This window comes from Capricornis sumatraensis, chromosome 6 (assembly GCF_032405125.1).
Source record: "Capricornis sumatraensis isolate serow.1 chromosome 6, serow.2, whole genome shotgun sequence".
Taxonomy (NCBI): Eukaryota; Metazoa; Chordata; class Mammalia; order Artiodactyla; family Bovidae; genus Capricornis; species Capricornis sumatraensis.
The window spans coordinates 65,551,385-65,576,356 of record NC_091074.1 but is presented as its reverse complement, the minus strand read 5'-3'; the positions used below and the strand labels follow the sequence as shown (position 1 = coordinate 65,576,356).

The 24,972-nt window shown below is 42.1% G+C and overlaps 1 protein-coding gene across 6 annotated transcripts in view; it reads left to right on the top strand.

Annotated features, from left to right (window-relative positions):
• TLE1 (TLE family member 1, transcriptional corepressor) overlaps positions 1-24,972 on the top strand; it is a 92,313-nt gene that overhangs the window by 11,041 nt on the left and 56,300 nt on the right. For 5 of the 6 annotated variants that reach the window (XM_068974321.1, XM_068974323.1, XM_068974320.1 and 2 more), the window contains exons 5-6: positions 19,072-19,134; positions 20,724-20,798. In XM_068974321.1, the coding sequence (XP_068830422.1) occupies positions 19,072-19,134; positions 20,724-20,798 (138 nt within the window). Of the gene's footprint in view, positions 1-19,071; positions 19,135-20,723; positions 20,829-24,972 lie in introns of all 6 variants that reach the window. The other variant, XM_068974318.1, reaches the window with a different exon arrangement.

Sequence of the window (24,972 nt, the reverse complement as noted above, 5' to 3'; positions counted from 1 at the left end):
CTAAAACATGCTCTGTGTTTTTCTGTTTTCTTAAATGTCCAGGCTTTTTTGTCGAAGTTCACATGGCCTTCTTCAGTATCCTTCAAGATCCAGTTCAAATACCAACACTACCTTTTTACTTCAAGGCCTTCCATGGCTGCTCCCAACAGGAGGCTGTCACATCACTTATTTTTGCTCTGATTTTTGTAGTAGTGTTTTCATGTGCCTTTTTGTGTTACTTCAACTATGCTGCAGTCTGCTTGAGGCTTGAGTTTGAGATTTGCATCTTTCCCAGTGAGTTTGAGTAGGCATTTAAAATTTAAAAAAAAAAAGTATTTATTTATGTATTTGGCTGTGCCAAGTCTTAGTTGTGGCACACAGGATCTTTTTTCTTTTTTTTTTTAATGCAGCGTGTGGGATCTTTAGTTGTGGCATGTGGGATTTGGTTCCTCAACCAAGAATTGAACACAGGCCCCCTGCATTAGGATTGTGGTGTCTTAGCCACTGGACCACCAGGAAAATCCCTGAGTAGCATTTAAGTAGCATTTATTGTGCCCCTCAGAGCAGGTAGAGCAACTATTTTGGATCTTGAACCCATATGAAAATCAGGTAAAACCTGCTTGGCAAAAAACCATATGCATTTTAATACACATGTAGCTTTGCCAGACAATTTTGGCTCTTTGTGGACATCTTAAGATCCATCAGCAAGTCCATGGAATCTAGATTAAAAACTTGACTCTAGAGTACCAGTATGAGTCCTTATGATAAAATTAAGAGTGAAATCTGTTTGGTTTCACTAGATGTTTTGTAGGATTACAGTTCTAATCTCATCCAACCACTTTTGCTCAGGTGTTTTTCTTTTGGAAAAATGATTTATAGTCAAATATCTACAGAGGCTATTTAGGGAAGTTTAATTAGAGTAATATATTTCAGTTTGTAGTAAAAAGATAAAAAGAGAGAAAACAGAAGTAGTATGTTTCTGAGGTCTGGGTTTCCATGTGAATTGAGTGTGTGCATGCATTACTGCCCTGGGAACCACCATTTATCTCCTAAGGATGACCACAGCCACTAACAGAGCTGCGGATAAGTTGCATTACAAGCTTCTCCCAGGGCATTAGACTTGATTTAGTCACCAGGTTTCTTAATAATTATACTATTGATTATTTACTTACAGAGGCTTCCCAGGTGGTTTCCCAGGTGGCTCAGTGGTAAAGAACCCACTTGCTAATGCAGGAGACACGGGTTTGATCCCTGAGTCGGGAAGATTCCCTGGAGAAGGAAATGACAGCCCACTCCAGTATTCTTGCCTGAAAAATTGCATGGATAGAGGAGCCTGGTGGGCTACAGTCCTTGGGGTTGCAGAGAGTCAGACCCGACTGAGCATGGGCATGATTTACCTGTCTTTACAGAGTTCATCCCCCTACCCCAAACATTTTACTATGAAGAGTTTCAAATATACAGAAAAGGAGAAAGAAATGTAAAGTGAACACCCTGTATTATACCCACCTGTTTGATCCCAGGAGTCTGTAAAGTAACATTTTTGTAATATCTCTGCCTGTCCCATATCTTGCATAGAGCGCTTGCCTTCTCACCTTGAAAGATAAATAGATAATTCAAGTCTGTCTTTAGCAACCTTTGAGGCTGATGCACATGGAAGGGGAGTTTCTCCAAGTTTACCCAGTTCTTAAGAATTCCATCTGAATAGGTGTTTGTCGCATTTTGTAACATTTTCCTTCTAGCTTGCCCTTTGTGTTTTTGGCGTGATTGTATTAGATGATCCATCATTATGTGGCGTTGGGGTGCTTGCTCTTATGCTCTCATCTGAAAGCAGAGGTTTGTACTTAAAAAAGCCAGATTCCCCTTCCCCTTTTGGTGCTTGATAATGCACCTTTCAGATGTGATCAGCAAATTCACCAGGGGAACAGCTTTAGTGTTGATAGGTAGGAAACTGGGAAAGGACTCTGATTAGGACTCTGATTTTGAACTTTGTGTGAATGGAAGCTCTCGTGATGGAGAATATAAGGTGGCCTCTCAGATGCTGTGGGTGGTATTAGGATGTGAATTGCCAGAGACCAAAACCTCTTTGAGGATCCTGGCATGAGGAGCAGGTTCTCCATCGCTGGGGCCTCTAGGAGCACAGCCTTTGTCCTCTGTGCCCTCTTGATGCCTTGAGCAAATAGCTGAGCAGAGCCTCTTACAAGTAAGGTGACTGGCCAGTGTATTGACACTCACAGACACGATAAAAAACTGCATTAGGAGGTGAGCCACTGGGATTTGCAGTAAATATATTACAGAACACAAGTGACTTGCCGATACTGCTTGTTTAGCAGTTTGCAAGGGCAATGGCAGTATGGATTTTTGAATTAGAAGGGAAGGGCTGTTCTTTCTCTGTGCAGGAACATCTAGCTGATGGCTGGGGAGAAAATTGATTTAGAGAACAAAATGCAGCTGCCTTTATTTGTGCCATTTGAAAGGCTTCTATGGATTAGTAAGTGTAAATAAAAAGGTTGCTTTTGGTTTAGGAAAGGGGGTCTTAAACATTGATCTGCATCTTGGTCTGGTATGGAGAGAAAAATGGTTGGGCCCCTGGGATGGAGGAAGGGCATCTGGTCCCCATGCAACCTGCAGCTACAGGTGCCCACTCAGTTCTCAAACACTTGTCTGTGTGAGCACTTAGGCTTTCAAAAGTCAGCTTCCTGGGTTTATTATTGTTGTTATTGTTTAGTTGCTAAGTCGTGTCAGACTCTTTGAAACCCCATGGACTGTATCCTTCCTGGCTCCTCTGTCTATGGGATTTCCCAGGCAAAATACTGGAGTGGGTTGCCATTTCCTTCTCCCAGGGATCTTCCCAACTCAGGGTTCGAACCCGTGTCTCTTGCACTGGCAGGCAGATTCTTTACTACTGGGCCACCAGAAGTAAGCTTATCTGGGACATGAGAGTATTCTTAGCTCCATGTATTGAGCTCCATGTTCCCTAGAAATTGTACAGTAGGTTGTTATTGAGTCACTAAGTCATGGCTGACTCCTTTTGCAACTCCATGGATTGTATACTGCCAGACTCCTCTGTTCATGAGATTTCCCAGGCAAGAGTACTGGAGTGGGTAGCCATTTCCTTCTCCAAGGGATCTTCCTGACCCGAGGATCAAACCGTTGTCTCCTGCATTACAGGCGAATTCTTTACCACTAAGGCACCTAGGAGCTCTCTGTAACGCTTCCAGCCTCCCTTGGATATTAATTATCCCTCCTTGCAAAGGAAAAAACCAGGTAAGAAGGTTAGGGGATGACAGTAGCACCTACCATATAGGGTAGTTATCAGGATTGAGCGAGTTTCTGTGTGCAGGAGCCTGTACTTGGGCAGTCTCAAGACAGCTGTTCTCAGAATCTGTTATTGACTCTATTATTGATTCCTTTTAAACTGTACACTGTATTTGGAATTCTATGCCATGCTCCCTATTGTTTTTCAAATCCAGTTTCCTTCCTTCCTGCATCTGAACTGTTTGGTTTCCAGTATTTCCCCTCAAAGTTTTTATTGTTTGTTTACTTTTAAGATCAGGAGCATTTATCTGTAGGTTCAAAAGGACATTTTTTTTTTCCTCTCTTTTTTTAATCTCCTGTTGGCAGCCTCCATGGTGGCTCACTGGTAAAAGAATCCACCTGGAGTCCAGGAGATGTAGGAGATGAGGGTTTGATCCTTGGGTCGGGAAGATCCCCTGGAGGAGGAAATGGCAACACACTCCAGTATTCTTGCCAGGAAAATCCCATGGACAGAGGAGCCTGGCAGGTTACAGTCTGTAGGGTTGAAAAGAGTAGGACACAACTGAGCATGCACATATGTACACACGCACACATATGTGGTCTAGAGGAATTAAGATGCCTTATTTAAGTCAAACAGCAAAATGTGCCCTTGGAAGGCAGCAGCGTTAAGTAGTTAATACAGCTACCAGTGAGAATAGTTTTGTGTTGAATTTTTTCATTTAAGGGGATAGGTGAACAACAGAGAACAGATTGGTTCATTTTTATTGAAGTGAGTTCTGGCAGAATAAAGGATGGGAGGTGTGTTTCCTATTTTATTTTATTTTTTCTATTTGATGTAACATTGAAAATCAGATTTTGAATTGGAAGAGAATTTTATTATCCTGGGAAAAAAAAAGGTGTGTGAATGAATTAAAGACAGTTGTTGCTTTGTTGGAGAAAGGGAGAAAAAAAAAGTATGTCTTGATGACGTATACACACATACAGGTTTTTGGTTTATTTTTTTATTGAAGGATAATTGCTTTACAATAGTGTGTTGGTTTCTGCCATGCTGCTGCTACTGCTAAGTCGCTTCAGTCTTGTCCGATTCTGTGCGACCCCATAGACGGCAGCCCACCCGGCTCTCCCGTCCCTGGGATTCTCCAGGCAAGAACACTGGAGTGGGTTGCCATTTCCTTCTCCAATGCATGAAAGTGAAAAGTGAAAGGGAAGTCGTGTCCGACTCCTAGCGATCCTGTGGACTGCAGCCTACCAGGCTCCCCCATCCATGGGACCTTCGCGACAAGAGTACTGGAGTGGGTTGTCATTGCCTTCTCCGTCCAGTTGCCAGCTCAGCCTGAATCAGCCACAGTTATACATATGTCCCCTCCCTCCTGAACCGCCCCCCCCCCCATCGCCCTCCCCACCCCACCCCTCTAGGCTGTCACAGAGCAGTGGGTTGGGCTCCCAGTGTCACACAGCAAACTCCCACTTGCTGTCTGTTTTACATATGGTGATATATATGCTTCTGTGCTGCTCTTTCCATTTGTCCCACCCTCTCCTTTCCTCACTGTGTCCACAGCCTGTTCTCTGTGTCTGTGTCTCCATTGCTGCCCTGCAAAATAGAATCATCAGTACCAGTCTTTCTAGATTGCATATGCATGCATTAATATGCAGTGTTTGTGTTTCTCTTTCTGACTTCACCCTGTGTAATAGGCTCTAGGTTCATCCACCTCATTTAAGACTAATTGTCAGTGAAACAACTGACAAAGGATTAATCTCCAAAATATATAAGGAACTCATGCAGTGCAATACCAGAAAAACACACAACCCAGTCAAAAAGTGGGCAAAGGACTTGAACAGACATTTCTCCAAAGAAGACATACAGAGGGCCAAAAATATGTAGCAGTTGACATCACTGACAAATATGTAGCAACAAACATCACTCATTGTTAGAGAGATGCAAATCAAAAAAGTGCAATGAGGTGTCATCTCACACCAGTCAGAATGGCCATCATTGAAAAATCTACAAACAAAATTGCTGGAGAGAAAGCGAAGAAAAGGGAACCTTCTTACACTGTTGGTGGGCATGTAAATTGATATGTATAGTTTTCTCTGGCTATGAAAATTCTGAAGTGCGTGCAAAAGTTTGAGTAGATGTGTTGCAGTGTTTTCCACGTACTCCATGGGCTTGAGGTTTTTGTAGACAGTCAGTTCACAATTGCTGCTTAAGTGCTAGTATTTGAGGAAGCAGGAAAACACACACACCCACAAAACCCACAGGAGGGAGAGAAAAGCAGGGCCACTGGGACTGAATGGACTGGAAGTTTAGACTGTTGACTCTTATTGCCAGGCATGAAGCAGTAGCAACTTTTTGTAAGTATTTGGGTTAGAAGAGGGCACACCTGGACGATTGTGCCAGTGCCTGCTCTCACGCTTGCTTAAAACCCCTGCTGCCACTGACTTCAGTGTGCTGAGATGCCCCACGCTGTGGCTCTGTGTTTAGCTCAAGTCCTAAAGTCCTCTGAGCGTCCGTAGGCAAAGCATGAAGTTCTTGACAACCCCTCGGCCTACCGGTTGGTCTGGGTTACGGAGCCTTTTCCTTTGGTAAGCTGGATGGCCCTCTTACAATGCCTGGGCCCTGAGCTCCCTCGGGGCCAGTGTCCTTGTACAGCTCCCGAGAAGACTGGAACTGGACCATTGAAATGTGTCCAACTCCTGTCCTTTTTAGCTCACCAAAGGCCAAAATCATACCACTAACTCAAGAGCGGCTGACTTTTGAATCTTACCAAAAAAACTCTATTTCATAATTGATTATTCTGAATGCTGTGACTGTTCTGAATTCATGAATTAAATGAAATTAAAGGGGTGTCGCATTTCGACTGGATTTCTCTAGGGATACAGAGATTTTTAAACTGGTTGCCAAATCTGTGTTCATTCTTACTTTTTATAATGTACAGTATCAGATGTGGCTTACCCGCCTGAAAGAGCCCCAGACAGATCAGTGGTGGTATACTGCCGTCATCTTGTGCAGCCATTGTTTCGGTCATGATTTTATCACAAGGTCAAGTACCCACCAAAAGTTGAGATTTTTATTTTATTATTACTTTTTCTGATAAACTCTTTGGTTTCCCTCAAAATCCTGAAATTGCTCAAGATTTATATGGAGTGGGTACCAACTGTTGCTTTGCAAATTAAAATAGTATAAAAGGGAAGGGGCTTTTGGGTAGACTTTGCACAGTGAGGATATTAGTATTGACATCACTTAGAGTTTGGAGTATAGTTTGAAGACCAGATTCTACTGTTTGTCGCATACTGGTTAATATGGCTGTAAAGAGGAGATGAATGTGGCTACTTTTCCAAGTCTATTACTCAGGAGGACTGTAAATTTGATTGGCTGTTACAATTCTAGCAGAATCATTCGATTTGAGAGCAATAGAAAGATAAGATATCCAATTACCCAAATGATTTGCAGGGTTAGCCAACGTTGTCATGGAGACACGAGTTGGAACAAATTAAATTTTAAGCAATAAAATAATCTTAAAGCCCGTCTGGGAACAAGAAAATTTGGCAGTGGCACTTACCTGAATTGAATCTTAGCTTGACACGATGTTGTTTGACATTGATATACTGTGGGGCCTAAACTTACATATGGACCAGCATTACCTTCACAGAGGAGCTTGACCAAACCAGGGAGGAGGAGCATTAACATAGAGTCGGGGTGTTCACATTTATTCCGTGGCTTAAGTGATACGTAGGCTCTGGGTTCCCAGGAATATTTTGTTTTTAATGATTGAAATGCTTTAATAATGATTAAGCAGCATTAATTGGACACTTGCAAGAAAAAAAGATTCCTCAGCAGCACACAGTGTTTGGAACTGCTGTTCTTCTTTGTGTTAGCAGATGCAATAGAAATCGTGTGGCTGTCTTTTGGTGGGGGGGGCGGAGGTGTGTGAGCATGCATATATTTGCATGTACAAATAAGGAGATTTTTGGCATGTGCGCCTGCACTGCAGACGATTCTCCATATTCGTTAGAATTTCTCCTTTGCAGTACTGCTCGCAGACTGGAAAATTGCTTTCCAAACTTGAGCTGGTGCCCTAAAACCTGAGTAAGTGTCAGTCTGGGGCTTAGAAGGTTATTTCCCCTTATTAACGTATTGTTTAACTGGTTCCTGGCTTGTGCGGTGGATTTGAAAACAGCAGAGTAGCCCAGAAGGAGGGAGGCTTTTTATCCACATGTCTATTAGACAGATGGAGATGGAAATTGGTCTGAGGTCAAGCCATTTGCAGCGTTCTCACAGCCTTCGATTTTCCTCTCATCCTCACCGCAGATCATCTCAAATGATTCAGTAATGACCAAAAGTGCAACATTGACCTTTATTCCCTGGTGGATTACTGTGTTTCACAGTCCAAATGGCAGGAAGTCTATTCTGTTCTTCCAGAAGAAGCTCGACATTATTGAGCCAGCCCAGCCCTGTGGGAACCATGCGAGTGCAGACCCATGTAACACAATATGTGGGTTAAATTTGGTTTCTTGTGCTCTGGGAAACAAGAATTGACATGTCTTGAACCCACATAATTAATGGAATAATATCTAGGATGCTTTCTAAAAACACACTAGCACAAAAATTGATTTGTCCACTTGTAAAATAACTGGTGAATGATAGGAGTGGTAACTTCTGGTGGCCCCTGGTTTATAAATTGCCCTCACTTGGATTATCCAGTATTCTTTCATCCCTTCTTGTTTAATTCTTCCCTGGTAAATGTTAGACAACACATAACATTGATGTGTCATTTTAAAATTACAAGGTGATATGACTGGGCATAAGGGGGCTTTTCTTTAAATACTTTTAATTATATATATATATTTGTGGTCAATCCATGTAGCCCTGACTAAATTATCTTCAGACAGCATACTTTTCCCCCCCTGAAAGTAGCTTGATTGTTATGTTGGAGAAGTGATAATTATTTTTTCTTACTGCTTAGATTTCTCTGTGGATCGTATTGTGATGATCAGGTGCTTTGTTTAAGAATTAATTTGTATTTATTTGTGTGTGCTGGGTCTTAGTTGTGGCATGTGGGATCTAGTTCCTCAACCAGGGATTGACCCAGGCCTCCTACATTGGGAGTCTGAACCTCTGGGCCACCATGGAAGTCCCTTAATTTGTGTTTAAAATGCTGTTTCTCTTTACATCCACCTGCATAGCCAAGTTAATATCCTGTGGCTCTTGAGTGTACTGATGAAGTCTGTCGTCTAGGATCCTTGTGCTTACCATCTTATAAATACTTAAAAGTTTTTCCAGAAGGTGATGCTTTGAACACAGTTTTCACCAGCCTATCAGATTTCATTTTTTGTAAGTTAATACTTTATTTCTGGCTGCTTTAGGTCTTTGTCGCTTTGAGTGGGCTTCCTTTAGTTGTGGTGAGCGGGGGCTCCTCTCTAGATGCCGTGCACAGCTTCTCTGTGGCCCACAGGCTCTACAGCACTGGCACATTAGTTGTGGTGCATGGACTTAGTTCCACAGCATGGGGAATCTTTCCAGATCAGGGCTCCAACCTGTGTCCCTTGCATTGGCAGGTGGATTCTTAACTATTGAACCACCAGGAAAGTCTCCAGATTTCATTTTAATTATGATCTAAGATGCTTTTGAGAAAGTAATTTTTTCCTTGACTTTTGATGTCACTGTGCACAATTTTTTTTTTTTTTTTCCACCTCAAACTTTGATGCTTTTCTGGCACTGCTAGGTTCAGCAGAGGACTGTCCTGAGGCAGAAGCCCAACCCCAGTCTGCAATAGAGCCCCCTCCCTTCAGATTCATCCTCTGGCCACTCTAGGGGGTAACTTGCATTCTGGAGTTTCTTGGCACTGATGTTGATGGAAAAGAGAGCCCCAGGTTTCAACTGGGAATGCCAGGAACCTTGTCTTCCTTCCCAAAGGACCACCTCTCCAGCAGTTCAACCTGTGAGGAGTCAGGCCCAGAGATGGGGCTTTCCACCTGAGACTTGAGTCTGGGACTTAAGGATGGCCTTACCAGTGGGTACACACACATGTGTCTCTCTAACTTGGGGCCATTCTCCTGCATGTCACATGGCTTTGATGGCGTAGACCTCTTGATGAAGTAGCTGTTTTTTCCCAGGAAGTTACTCTGGAACAAGGGTGGCAGCCGTCCTTCATGTGTATGGGTCATTCAGCTGCAGCAGGCTTATAAAATTAGGGAACCACTGTTCATGGTCCCTTCAGGCAGGAGATTCCTTTCCCACCATCTAGATTGGCTGAAGATTCCAACCTTTTAGGGAAACATTCATACCTATCCAGTGATCTCCAGATAAGATGTGGGGAGGGGGTATGATGAGAAATACTAAAGCTGATGATAAATTGTGCTTTATAGTTTTGTGCACTGGATGTTTGCTTTATCATGATGGAGGGCAGGGGCACAGTGATACAGACTGTTGGAAGCCAGTACCATCCAGAAACGGGTTTGTCGTTGTTTAGTCGCTAAGTCATGTCCAACTCTTTGTGACCCCGTGAACTGTAGCCTGCCAGGCTGTGCTGTCTATAGCATTTCCCAGGCAAGAATACTGGGACCCTTTCCTTCACCAAGGGATCTTCCCAACCGAGGGATAGAATCCTGGTCTCCTAAATGGGCAGGCGGATTCTTCACCACTGAGCCACAGGGATACAGGCCTAAAAAGTTGCTCTGATGAAAAAGAGAGGGTTTAAGTGTTATTGCAAAGAAAGAAACTTTCCAAGTTTTGAATCAAGACCATTCTCATAAACCCGGTTTTCAGAGGCTACTGGTTTTTGCATATTCTTGTGCAGTCTTTGTCTTTATGTAGGCATATTTTATTTTTGTAATTGTAATTTAAGCCTTCATGCCTTGATGGTATAGCCGGTTCTTCCTCCCACTGATCTTCCTGCTATTGTATGATGCTGTCTCATTTCTCATGAGCTCCCTAAAGGACTAAGCCCTGTGAAGAAGGTGAAAGGTGTAGGCTTGCTCTCTTTCCATTCCCAGAACAATGGGTGATTAATTCGTGGTAGTGTTCCGTGGTTCACCCCGTGGAGTTTGTCTTGAAACCCTTTTTGTGGCACAACAGAGCACATTTTCCTCTGACACCACCAAACGCTGTCTTTTTCCATCATGGAATGAGTCAGAACGATTTCTTGTGAGCTGCACTTTCTGAACTCCGCAACAAGGGTTTCTGAATAATGGAAATGTGCTGTTTAGGCACTGAAACAGCTGCGATGCTTTTGTCAAGGATGCATCTTTACCAAAATGACAAATTAAAGCCCAAATGCTCTGCTTGGCAACAGTTGGGTCAAAACATTTAAGTCATTAATTAGAAGGAACTGAAGGGGGAAGAATTTACACAAATACACAGCGTTGCAGACTCGACTTCATCTTGGAAAATGCAACTGAATTCCTTAAAAAAAAAAAAAAAACAGGGCAGCCCTCAAGTGGGGCCTGCCAAGCTTGTCATTTGCAAATAAATCAGAATACTGTCATTGCAGGAAGGAGGACCAATGAATAGAGTTGCTTTGTCCTTCTTTGATGGGCCCCACACTCAAGCCTGCTATTAAAAATGAATGCATTCAAGAGGCTCTGCATTAAGGACATAAACAATTAAGGGCACTTGAGTTGCTCTGCTGAGAGCTGCTGCGAAGATCCGAGAGCTTTCTCCGAAGATGCAGGCCCCTGCGATCTGCCTCACAAGGAGCCAGAGAATGGGAGCAATTAGTGTTGCTATCTCCGCCCAGGCAGCCTTCAGCAGGTTTTTCTTTCCCTTTATTTTAACCCCTCCTTGCTCTGAGAGAAACTGTGAGTGTGAAAGGTGAGCAGTGGAAGGAGAAAGTCGGGGCCCTGTTGGAAAGGGCTGGGGTCTAGAATGTGCTTGTAGAAGCTGCCAAATAAGGAGGCGGAACATGAAAGTTATGATCTGCCTGTAATTGGCGACTTTGTATTCTGATTAATTGAGCCACTGAAGGGGTTCTGTCATCTGGTCCTCTTTGTTTTGCTTTAATTATCGGGTTGAAGAAGGGACGAGATTGCATTGCCATGGGTGGACTCATTTAAATGAATATAGTTTGAAGTTTCCCACAGTAGGCAAATGGCTTGCTCCAGCCTCGGTTTGTGTTCTTGCCTTGGTCCGATTTTCTAAAAAGGCGTGGAGAAAGGCGATCGTCTCTCTCTGTGGCAAGGCTTTGGAGAGAGACAGATCTGACCTTCCTTCCTGCTTAATTCTGACCCTGGGCAAGTTATTTTAACCTTTCCGGTCCAGTCTCCAAGGGTAGCTACACTAACTGACATTTAGAGCCTGTATATAATTGCAGCTCAGGTGTGTTAAGCAGTAGACGCTGCCTCTGTCATGACTGTTCAATTTCCAAGATTCTCAAAGTGTGGTCCCTGGTCCAGAAATCTGCAGAGCACCTGGGACCTTGTTAGAAAGGCAGATGCTGGGGTCCCAGACCTCTTGGCTCAGAAATTCTAAGAGTGGGTTCAGCTGTCTGTTGTATCAAACCCTTCAAGTGAACCTGGGGCACTCTTAAACATGATAACTTCATGATTAGTATATCCTCAACTTGAAGAGATCTCAAGTCCTTTTCATTTGGATTTCCCCCAAATCGTGGCTAGTCATTTATCTCCGTCATTATATTTTAAACAGAAGAGCTACTCTGATGCATTAGAATTTCTGATAAAATTCCCTTTTCATGAGTGTGCTGGTGAAGCAAGGTGCTAGTCTGGTGCGTAGCCATTGTTCTGAAGGCGATCTGTAGCCCAAGAAGCCTTTTCCCTTCCTAAAGGGGTGGGCAGAGTATCGGAAGATTATTTGCAGAGTTTTGCATAGATGATTTTGGGTATGCACTATTAGGCAAACATCTTGAATTATCTTTAGGTACATCAGAGACCTTGTTCAGGAAATGGGAGATGTATTTGTGGCTTTGTTTTCATGGATTCTGCTTCATTGGTGGGCCAGGTTGTCTGAAGTTAGTGCTGAGGCACTAATTCTCTTTGCCTCTGAAGGGCAAGACAGAGGTATGCAGTTTGGCTGCTACTGTTTATTTAAGGTTTGCAGTTGAGGACTGAGGCTCCTTGTGAAATGCCTCCTTTGCCTTGCACTGTATTTCTGCCCAAGGCAGCAGGAGTCCAGTGACCCTGTCACTGACATACGGTGGCCATGTGTTGTGGTCCTGTCATTGGCTCAGAAGTGACATGGCCTTGTGCTGCTGTGGTCCTGTGTGGGCTCTATTGCTTTGCATATAAAGCTGAGTGTTTAAGCTTTGTTTCCGGTCTAGAGCATGTTCCAGTTTCCCACTTCCACTTCCCTGGAGAAAGAGCTAGGCAGTGAACGTGGCTTCTTATCTTTATGATCCTGGGCACATCATTTCATTTAGGCATTTGCTTCTCCATGTGTGATAGGATGATTGTGGGAGGGCTGGGCACCTAAAAGGTGTCAGGGTTTGTCAGCATCCTCATGACTCAGTGCCAGGGTCCATCACAGTAGTGGGGGCCCTGATCACTCTTCCCCATTGAATAATACATTCAAACAGTAAATCAAGGGCAGGCGACATCTGCAAGGTCACTCTAGGGGGAAATAAGGCATTGATAATGCTGCCATTGCAGGATAATCACTGGTTTTATTTGGGGTATCAAATTACAGTGCTTGGCCACATGCATATGTTGTTAAAAAAAAAAAAACAAAACACAAGCACATGAACACCACAGCTTTGTTCTTCTCCTGGTTCATCCAGTAAATATGTTGGCTATTTAAGCATCATTATCATAAATATGACTTTAAAATGGTTACCTGCCATGCCTTTGGGTTGATGTCATGTATTTAACCATTCTTATAGTACTAGACAACTGATTTATCAAGAGGGCAAATGTTAAGTTTTTCAAAAACTCTGCAGATGGTTGTGATGTGTCGAACTACTGTTATATCTTTACCTGACTTTTTCTCTTTTGCTTTGAAACTTATGCTGCAGTGAGCAGCTTCATGCATGGAATACTTTTCATTTGAACTATTTCCTTAGGATAAATTCTTAGCTGTGGGAAGCCTTACCAAAAGGTTTGAATAATTTCATGCTCTTGAAATGCATTGCCCAGTTGCTTTCCAAGATGACTGTACCAATTTACTCTGTCATCAGTAATGTATGATTGCTCCAGTTTCCCAGAAGACTCATCAGCTTTGGATTTCATTAATTTTTTAAAAAATAAGCTAACATAACTGGTGCAGAATGACCCACCTTACTTCAAACTCCATTTGCATTTTATTTGGTTGCTGCTGAGGCTGAACATTTTTTCTGGATTGAAGGCTGTCATTTTACAGACTCTGAACCTTCTAGTCAGAAGGGATTTAGAGATTATTTATTTCCTTTTGTGTGCTTTGTTTTCATGTTCTTGCCCGTTTATCTTTTGCCAGATACTTATGACCAGCTCTCCACTGTGTTTTTCTCTTGGCCTCCCGCTTGGTTCGAGGAAACCAAAAGATCAGTTTGCCAGCCCTCAGCATAAGCGGCATTTTTTATGATCCATCAATTTGCAATTTAATGGTGGTGGAGTTTCCCCTGCCTAAGCTGACTTTGGGCAGGGTGCCATTGGATTGCTTTGAGACCCATGGGCAATTTACTCTTAAGCAGCCCTCGCCCTGCTTTGAGCCTCCAACAACCCTCATTATATACTACTCAGTGTGTAGTGGAGAAGTGGGCAGCCGTTGGAAAGCAGGCTGGCTCTTCAGTCTGGTAATTAGATGAGGTGGAAGGAATATGAAAAGGTGGAGAGTTGAGCTTTTAGGAATCATGAAGTCCAAAAACGGAAGTTCAGATGCCCAGAAGATCATATCTTCAGTTGAAGAGCTCGGTTCATTGCTGGCCTTTGAGATATTTGACCTCTTTAACTCTGTTAAAATATACATGTATCTGAATCTTGCGGGCTTCCCAGATGGCTCAACGGTAAAGACTTCACCTGCAATGCAGGAGATGCATGTTCGATACCTGGATCAGGGAAATCCGCTGGAGAAGGAAATGACAATCCACTCCAGTATACTTTCCTGGAAAATCCCATGGATAGAGAGGAGCCTGGCAGGCTATAGTCCATGAGGGTTGCAAAGAGTCAGACACAACAGAGTGACTAAGCAACAACAGCAACCTGACTTTTGTACTGAGATGTGATTTCTTACAGTAAACAGAGCCTTTTCCTAACACGGTTAGGAATGGTTTATGTAGTTCAGTGTTGGTCATTGAGTTTGGGATGTATGGGGATTCTGTTTTGGTTCTGTAAGCCATTCCTTTGAAAGTTCCAAATGTGGAAAGGGTATCCTGTGGTCAGTTTTGATGGGGAGGGTTCAGCGAGGAGCTGTATCAGGAGTCTTCTCCTGCTTCCCTGTTAGGTTGAGTTGCATGATGCTGGCCTTAATGCTGGAAGCTGTAGGAAACTGTCCAGAAGCTTCATGTCAGATGTGATTTTCAACATTAAGTCTTAGTTTACTAAATAAAGTTAAATTGCTCTGGAGGATCTTGAAGGGCCTAGAATTTGTTTATTGGTGTTACAGGGGAAAGGCAGCTTCTATTTGGATTTGAGGTCGTCCTTAAAGGACTGGGATGAGAGCACAGCACTTTTTAAGTAGTTTACATATTAGCTTATGTGATTCTGATAAATCACTGAAGTAGATTGGTGATAAGAGACCTGGCACTCAGCTGTTGAACTGACTTAACTCAGGACACCTAGTACTACTTTGCTGAGATGCAAGTTCTTGGATTATGAAGGCTGACTCTTATCACCATAAGCAAATCAGTGAGAAAGGAGTTGGCACTGATGAGAATAAAAGTTGGTTTTGGGGACTTCCCCGGTGGTCCAGTGGTTAGGAATCTGCTTGCCAGTGCAGGAGAGATAGGTTTGATCCCTGCTCTGGGAAGATCCCACATGCTGCAGGGCAACTAAGCCGTGAGTTGCAGCTACCGAAGCATGAGCACAGCAATGAAGACTCAGTGTAGCCAAAAATAAAATAATACATAATGCACTTTAAAAAAGCTGGTTCTGAACAGACGGACTCCTGCTGCCTCGGTGGGGCCTGCCGTCCCTGAGGCAAGGCCTGATGCCAGGGCCTTTACCCAGCTGGGTAAGTTTTTGGGTGCAATGTTTCCATGCAAATCTGGTTTGGGGCTGGCTCTTGAAGGCTGACTTAGTGTTGTTGCCTTACATGGTGTCAGAAATACAGACACAGGGTAAGTTTACTTATAAACAATATGTCTGTTAGCAGGTACCAAATACATCTTCAGTTTTGGTCAGGAAAATGATTTATGGGTGGAAAACACTGTTAGCCTGCAGTTTTTTTGTTTTTGGTTTTTTTTTTTCCATTGGAGTTGTCTGGAAGAGGTAGAAAGAAGGCAGTCTGAAAAGGTTATGGGACTTTCTCAACACCTGCTTGAGCAAGGTCAAGTATCCAGTTTAACCTGCTTGTAAACTCTGTGGTCAGGAATAGAAGCACAGGTAGAGAACACTAGTACTCGTTAATTTGTGCTATGTTCTTGTCAGAATAGCCGTATGTTGAAGCAAGAGATGATGCTGGAGAATCACTGTCAGTTGTCATCCAGACTGTTTGAAGGGCGGCAGTGGTGGTGATGTTAGACTTCCCAGAGCACTGTCAGGGAGATCAGATGCGTCCTCATGCTGCCAGGAACAGGGACTCTACAGCTAGCTTGGAGAATTTCAAGGTAAACCAGAGGTGAGGTTGGCAGCTAGATTTCCTGGCTCAAGGTCAAGCTCACTTGTCAGAGGATGGTTTTAAGATTAGGGATTAGAGACCTGGCAGAGGAAGGAGACAGCTGGGACAAGATCCTTCTCTCTTGTTCTTGTTTCTGTTTCTTTCCCAAACCGTTTATTGAGAATTCCCAGGACAAATGGTATGGCTTTTGATGTCTCTGCATCAGTTTGAGCTTTGATCTTTAACACTCGTCCTCCTGTTTCAGTCTTAGCTGTGCTAACCCAATTTATGTGGTCTGTGCTTTTAATCTGTACTTCTTTTATTTTCCTCTTAATATTAAAGGATTAATATTAAAGGTTTATGAGTTCATTTCATTCAGACCAGGTCTTAACTGTCCCCTGACAGTGAAGTTCACTTCTACCTTGAAGCCACTCTGTGTAATAACATATATAATTATTAATTAAAGAGAAGATCATCTTTCCTTCTTAAACTAAAATAAATTCCATGTAGGTCAAGTAATTAAATGTAGAAAGTACAGCCATAGCAGCGCTAGAGGAAAATTAAGAATGGCTTCTTTAATTTGGGAGGGTTCTAATCCTGACCCACAGGCCAGGAACACAGGAAGGCTATTCTTTAGTCCGACCATGTGAAAACGCCGTTATGTATAGCAAAAACCCATACTAAGCAAGGTTGAAAGACAGGTGACAAGGTGGAAAACCGTGGAAAAGTCAGTGTTTATCTTATGGAAGGAACTACTACAAAAAGACAAGGGTGAATAAATACCAAAGGAAAAATAAAGTGGACCAATCAATATATGAAAAGATGTTTGACTTCAGGAAGAATCGGAGTAATGCAAATAAAAATGAGATCATTTTTTAATTTATTAGATGGATAAAGATTTTAAAAAGGTCAGTGAAACGCAGTATTGACGCTGGGCGGGGGGGGTGCGGAGCAAGCACCATCATAGACTGATAATATAAATTGGTAAGCTTCTCTGCTAGGCAGTTTATCAGCATGCATTACAGTGTAAAATATGCAGACACTTTGACCTAGCAATTTCACTTCTAGAGATTCCTTTTAGAGACCTAGGGAAAGGGTTATTTGACGTAGAGCATGTAATTGTGGAATATTAGGTGAAAAATAAATACCCCCGATGTTGGGAGTGTTCAGACACCTGACTGCTTGTGTAGTGGGATATATTGATGATGTTCTTACTCGTATCTGTTTTTATGGAGTGAAAGGGTGTCCGTGACACATTTGAATGGAAGGAACAAATTGCAGAAGAGCAGTATACTCATGGGACCTGTTGATATCAAGGCGTCTCTCTCACTCTGGGCTTGTGCACACACAGATAATGAGAGCCTAGGGGGTTGCTTCCCAGCATCACCACAGAATTATTGTGGTTGTCTCTGGATGGCAGACTTAGTTCTTGTGTATTTCTGTGTAGTATACATCTGCATATATTACTCGGAGTGAGCAGATTGTCATTTTTAACATTGGAAAACATGAAGAGAATTTTGGAGGCCGGGTAAGAACAGAATGCTGTTGGAATGTATGGCAGGTGGAAAGTGGAGAGCAAGGACCTCAGACCCCTCAAAGGGCATCTCTGCCTCTTTATGTCTATCCAAACATACAGGGTAGAACCTTGTTGCAAAGGCAAGGGTAGCTGGCCCATGCTTTCCAGGAGAGCCGTGACCTTGTGTTCGCTTGAGTGGGTGGCTGTGATCAAAAGAGCTAGGTGGGGCTGACCCAGTTTTGTGATTGCACCTGGTACAGCTGTGCCCTTTTTGCATATACGTATCTGTTAGCTCCACTTGTTCAAGCAAGGTCATGGGATTGTTCTCTATACCAGTGATTTCCCTTTCCAGTACATTTCTTCCAAGGCACGGTCTGTAACCCTGTCTCAGTGGTGGTCAGGGAGAATTGAGTTGGATTGGCGTAAATCCAATCCCATAAAAGGAAAGGCTTGTTGCTCAGTTAACTGGAATCATCGCAGAGGACAAAAGGCAGCTCTTTTTTATGTGCTTGATTATACAGTTCCTGAGGTTTCTACTTTATCTCACTTATTCCATTCTCTCTCTTTCAAGGGCATGGGCTGTGCTCTTATTTTTTTTCTCCCCATAGTCCTTTTCATTGCCTAATTCAGTAATAGAGGTGGCATCAGTAAGCATTGACAGAAATGATGAAATATATACATAAGGTCAACCTAGGACTCTTCAGATGTCTTCCCACCACCACCTCCTTGCAAAACAGAACTGTCCTCCAGAGTTAGAGGAAGGCAGGGCTCCTTTGCATTGCTGCAGGGTGTTGGAGGAGGAGGGTGGGCAGGGGGAGCCTTCCTAGTGTGGGAGCAGAGCACACTGTATTCCCTCCTTTGCCAATTTGTCCCTCTTGCAGAGGGACTCCTGTGCCTTTGGAGCTGAGCCGGGACTATTCCTCCTTGCTCTAGAATAGCCTGTGCCACAGACACTCAGGACACATTTTCTTAAACTCAGTGGAACCGTGGGCCCTGTCACTTTGCTCCTGGCATTTGATGCTGAGTTGTGGTAAAACTTTACAGATATCCAGAACCCCTTGTCTTGACTGTCCGGATTTGAGTCTGTTTCAGCAGTGTTTTCTAGGCTTGTTTGAAATTTTGAAACTTGGTGAAGGCTTACTAACATTAAAGTTCAATTTCAGTTGTGCAGGAGTTGAAACAAGTGGAAGGAGGTCTTCCACTCTCTCACTGTGGACCTCAATTTGAGAGCTAGGTCTGCTTTGGCAGTGCTTCTGCTCTCCAGGGTTCTGACTTTGGTTTGAATGAACTTGCTTCATAAAAGTGCTCTGGTATGCCATAATTAAATAAGTGTACAGAAGGGTTTGGAATCACCAGGTTAAATGATTATATAGCCTCAAACTGCATAGATTTTCTGACTCAATTAAACTACCCATTATCTCTTATTTAAGTGACCAATAAAACGTGCGATTATGTCTTTCTTTGCAAGTGGGATTAATATCTATTGTTTATCTCAAGATAAATATTGCTAACATAGCCTGGGAAAGCAATTTTATGCCCTTAAGAGTGAGGCAGTTAGAGGACTCCACTGTTGGGTATGAAGTTTTATCTTCTGAACTGATTATGAAATACGCTAACCATTTATATGACTTTGTCTTTATAGACTGAAATCGCCAAGAGATTGAATACGATTTGTGCACAAGTCATCCCGTTTCTGTCTCAGGAAGTAAGTAAAACTGTTCAGCTGTTAAAGTGCAATTATGTTGCATCTCTGTTTGCAAATTAGCTAGTTTTAAGATGTTAATTTTATCACGAGGAACAAGTGTGAAGAACATCTGTTACAGCTGAAGTGTGTAAACCCCCTGCTATTCCATCTCATAGATCTAAGGGCACACTGTGGAAGCAGTGACGATAGCTCAACCTTAAATTAATTCTTTTCTGTGGAAAACTGCAAAATGACTATCAAGCGTAAAGCTTTCCTTTTCTTCAAGGAGGAGTATAAGCTTGATAGCTTCTGATGATTAATGTGTCCTTTTACTGTTTCTTTTACTGCGTTTTAAAAATGGTTCCATTAGGGTTGCCTTGATCATGGGAGCAGGTATTTCGTTTGTCCTTGTACCTCAAGGCAGATTGATTTAATGCTGTCTGTGCAGGGAGTGGATGCCAATACTCTTAAGGTTAAGAGCGTTCATGTTACATGTTCATGTTACCTTGGCTTACAGAGTTATATCCATATATGAGCCATTTTATTAAGTTATGAAGTCATAGATAGTTTAACCTTAATATTTTGAGAGGGGAAAGCTCTTTGTGTGAGTAAACCTATGAAATTGACTCAAAACCAGTATGTTTTAGTTTTGCCTTAAAGTTTACTTTTGGATACAAGCTAATAAATGTAAAACTGTGTTTTAAGTGTGTACAGGATGCGCATATCTTGAGACAGAGTGAAAAGCTTATGGGCCTTGGAGCTGGAATTCTGAGTGTCTGTTCTTGTTGGCATCTACTGCTCCATGCTGGGTAGCACCATCCCTGCTATTTCTATGGCAGCCTTTTGTTTATGTGATGTTACCGTTTAGATTTGTTGGCCTTTTGAAGCCTGTTGTTAGTTAGACTTTAGTAATTCAGGGTCTCTGCTATATATAGTCTCCTTTCTCCCAAAGAGACGTGCAACTTTGTTTTTATTTGTGAGTGGACCTGGGAGGTGTTCAGGCTATTTCCAGCCTGTGATCTCAGAGTGTGTGTTTGTGTGTGTGTGTGTTTGTGTGTGTATGTTTGTGTTTTTGTGTGTCTTTGCTTTCTCCTGTGGCGGGTGAAACATCTCAGGACTAAAGGAGGAAAGGAATTCCCAGAGTCCAGAACCAACTGGTGGGTTGAGATTTGTTGACCAGAGAAGAGATTGCAGGTTTAATGTTTAAAATTTAAGTATCCAAAGGGGTGTTTTAAATGGCTGTAAATTTCTCCTGCTCGAATTTACCATAGCAAACCCTTTCTGAGAATCAGGATGATCTTCCCAATCCCATACTATTGATTTCTAAGGCTTCACATGACCATTTTTGATGTCTTTTTTTGCCTTTCTACCATTCTGAACCCTAAATGCCCATCAGAAGTTAACTGGTGCTATTTAGAAAGATGGGCAGCACCACTGTTTTCCTTTCCCTGGTTGTCTGTGTTCTGTGAAATAATATGTGCTCCAGCAAGTTCACATTTAAACTCATGTTACACCTCAGTCTGCACCACATGCAGTGTTTGTCTTGTTGTTGGAAGGTACAGTGAAGTTACTGGCTGCCTCACTAATACCTTTTCTTCTTGTTTTCAAAGCATCAGCAGCAGGTGGCCCAGGCTGTCGAACGTGCCAAACAGGTGACCATGGCAGAGCTGAATGCCATCATCGGGGTACGTGGCCTACCAGGTCTACCTCCTACTGTGTGTACAGCCAGCTTTCATCTCTTCTAAATCTGTTGGCTTAATCTATGTCTAATCTGTATATAATATGAAGGTAACCTTGACCTTTTTAATAAGTGGGGGAGGGGGAGGCAGTTTCAGGTACGGGGAAGTGGTTTCAGGTACACTGAGGTGTATAAGGGAAGACCACTTGGCATAAGGGAGGTAATAGCAACCTTTTTCAGGATGGGAACAAAATAAATCTTCTTTTCAATGAGAAAATAAATATGGTTTATCCTGCTCCCTTAGGTTAAAACTTTAGGTAAAGATTGTAAATACCTACTTTCCTTACTTCTGTCATATAACTTTAGATCCCAGTTGGGGTCAAGACATCACTTGGAATTATTTAATTTTGTTATCTTTTGCTTCTTTTGCCTTTTGCTTTCCCAGGGTATTAGAACCTATGTATAACTGTTTTGATTTTCTTGTGGCTCTTTCATGAATTTTTAAGTGGCACCTCAATGAAAAAAAAGTCCTCCTGCCGTTGAAGAAGTGATAATTGTCTGCCCTGGTGCCCTCTAGCCTTTCACGAGGTTTCTGCTCTTCTGGGTTGAGTTCAGTTAGTGCTCCTTGCTGGCAACTGGTTGTCAATCACAAGTCATTTGCTCTGCATTAATGAGCCTGGTGAACCGTGGGGTCCATCTCCTGCATGAGTTCATTCCCCACCCCCTGACCACGCCCCCTTCCTTCCCCTCAACTGCAGGATCCAGGACGGTTCTCATGTTTTCTGCCCTTCCAGACTAAGCGAAAGAAGTGGCTGAAACAAGGGACCGTCCTTTCTGATTTTATTCATACGTGAGTGCCTTGAGCGGATTCAAATCACTCATTTATCAATTTATGTTAATTGCTTGTGAGAAGATGCCCTGCTGGTCTTTATAGTTCCCTCAGACACTTTGTAATGATAATTAGACATGCTGCTGTACGGATTAAGAGTGCCATAGTGCAGTGACGGCCACAGACAATGGAACCAGTTAATCCATCAGGGTTTAAAATTACATCCCAACTGGAGATGGAGAAAAACATAAGAGCCAAGGAGGATTAAAGAATGAGCCTCAGCTTGAAAACTCTCCTTTCATCAGTTTCTCAATTGCAGATCTGCAGTCGGGTTGCCTGTGGTAAGCTATTGGCAGTCAATTAGGTGAAATAAACTGGGAGGGTGACCTTCATTTCCTTTTAATAGCTTTTTCCTCCCTGAAATGGGGAGCTTCAGTGGATTTTCAGCTTAAATTTTATTCAAGCTGCTTTATTGCACTTGACAGCTTAGCTCTGCATAAACAATTCTCCCTCCTCCCCTTCACCCCAGATCCGGGCTCTGCATCTCTCCCCCTTCGTATCACATTTTTGACTGTTACTTAGTGGGCTCTCTAATCACATTCAACAAAAAACACAATTACATCTGCATTTGTCTGCTGCCTTCTGTACCCTTTTCTTGTGTAATGAATTGCTTTATTTCAGAGATCAAATCAAATATTCACTGGTACTTTTGCATGTACTGTGTTTGATTAGCAAAGACTAATAGCAAATTGTACTTGTAGCTGGAGCGCAGAATTTTTTAACCCAAATGAATGAGGATGGAAAAGCCTGTTTTGATTAAAGGAAAACATATGCAAAGCAGTTCTCAAGTACCCAGTTCAACTTTGTGGAACATGTTTGTTTTCTGATAGGCTCTAAATTTTTACATATCATTTCCTGATGGTAAAACTTGGTACTCTTTACATCCTCAAAGCCACTGCCCAATTGTACCCATTAGAAAGGAGGAAATTGGGTTAACCAGATGTTTATAGGTAATACTCATTTCAAGTTGAATCTGAAAATAAAAATAACAGGTTGTTTTGCAAGGGCAGATGAATCGCTAATTTTATGAGTGGCTTTAGTCCAGGAAACATGTTGTTGAGATTATAAAGGCAGATTAGCTCTGATAGCTAGCAACAATAACCCAAATCAGTGAATTGGGCCCAGCACAAGACTTAACGCCAATTGTGAGTCTTCAGCATATTGGCATGTGCGGCTTTTATAATTGTAATGTTTGGATCAGTATATTAATTTATGTCGGCAGGCTCTTTTAAAGTTTGTAGTGATCAATAATTATCCTGCACCATAAGTTTCATGCTCTGGCATATGCTTGATTTTTGCTTGAAAGGAATTGTGCGCGTCCTGGAAAATCGAAGTAGCATAAAATTGGGTTGACAATTGAGTGGACCTTTGCACCCCTTCATTGAACATGCAGTGTGTCAACCTGTCTCCCCAGAGGGGAGGAGGCTCTGGGAGGCTGTCTGTTCCTACAAACAGCAGCTGCGCGCAGAGTAAATGCAGCCTGGTTTGATAGCAGCTGTCAGTATTGTTCAGGGACCGACTTAGGGTAAAGAACAATGGGAGAGGCCACGGTCTTCGTCTGCATCGACTTTAAGGCTAAGAAAAGAAATAGTAATTTAACGGTTAGACATCTATTACAAGTGTGAAAGATCACGAAAGAGTACCCTTTAAAATGTAGATGAACCGAAAATTTCTCATCCCCTTTAAGGTACAATCAAGGAGCTTACTGCTTGCTTAACAGGGCTAAAGATTTCTCTTTAGCAAACCTGGAAAAAGTTATATTTTCCTAAGGACACCAGGCTTTTAGCTGAGGTTAGCTGTGTCCTGGGACTGTGGATGCTCTTTTAGTAGGAAGAGAAAGGTTCTATTTTTTTTTCCATTTTTGTGGAGTGAATTAATGGTACCCATTTTGCCCTGGAGGGCTTCTGCACTCACATAGAACACTTAGTTCTCATATCTGATGGGAAATACTGAATTTTAAATCTTTTCCACTGCAGCACCTGCCTTCAACTTACATAGATTACTGGTATTTAAGAAAGATAAGCTTCTTAGGTACTTGAGATATTTTTGGTTATACTTTTTAAAAATAGCTTTGATGGTAAATTTGATAATTGGCAGAATAATAACTGCAACCCCATATTTTGAAATTTTTTTAAGCTCTCTCGCTATTAAACATATGTTCTTGTAACAATAAAAAGTAATAATGCAGAGATCCTAATAGGCACAGGGTTTATTCAGCTTGACACTTGTACTTTAGAAAACAAGTTCATTGTGGGAAGGGAACTTACTTATATGAACCTTGATTTTTTTTTTTCCCCCGAACATTGTGATAAACAGCACAATTTAATCAGCATTCCTCAAATATTTTTTAAAATTTGGAATGCTATTAAAAATGCTCAAAATGAAATAGTTTATTGACTTAATGTAACATTTTATTTGTGGAATAGCTAATGGCTACCTGAAGGAAAAGAAAATTGACCAAAGGACTGTTTAAGTTCATTACTCCCCATTGTAGTATTTGGGTAGTTGGAAACTTAGAACTTTCTTCTCCCTGCTCTGACACTAAGTATTTGATTGTAAACTGAGATTAGGATTCCAAATAATTAGTGTTGTCTTTTAACTGGATTTATTATATCACATATAATTGATTCTATATCATATAAAATTAATGTCATACAAATATAGATATGGCTACGTACGTACCTGTACACACATGGATTTATACAATTTGATGTGTAATTCACATGTGAAATGTACAGTGTACAGGCTGACCACTGGCACAGGCACACACCCTTTGGGCCACACTCTCTCTCGGGGACAGATTGTCCCCAGCACCATAGGAAGTCCCCTTGTGCTTCTTGTCAGTCAAGTCTTCCCACTCCCTGAACAAACATGGTTTCTTTTGGCTTAAAAAGTGAAAGAATAATTAGCAGAGTGCAATTTCTTTTTTAAAGAAAACAGTTGCATAGTTTACCTATTTTTAACCAAATACCTGCTGCCTAACTTCTCAGTGTTTCATTTATGCTCATCTTTCTAAGACCATTTACGTCATGTTCTAGAACTAACACCCTGAAAAGATGTCCTTTTCATTATAGGGGACTGGAATGCAAAAGTAGGAAGTGAAGAAACACCTAGAGTAACAGGTAAATTTGGCCTTGGAGTACAGAATGAAGCAGGGCAAAGGCTAATAGAGTTTTGCCAAGAGAATGCACTGGTCGTAGCAAACACCCTCTTTCAGCAACACAGGAGAAGCCTCTACACATGGACATTACCATATGGTCAACACCAAAATCAGATTGATTATATTCTTTGC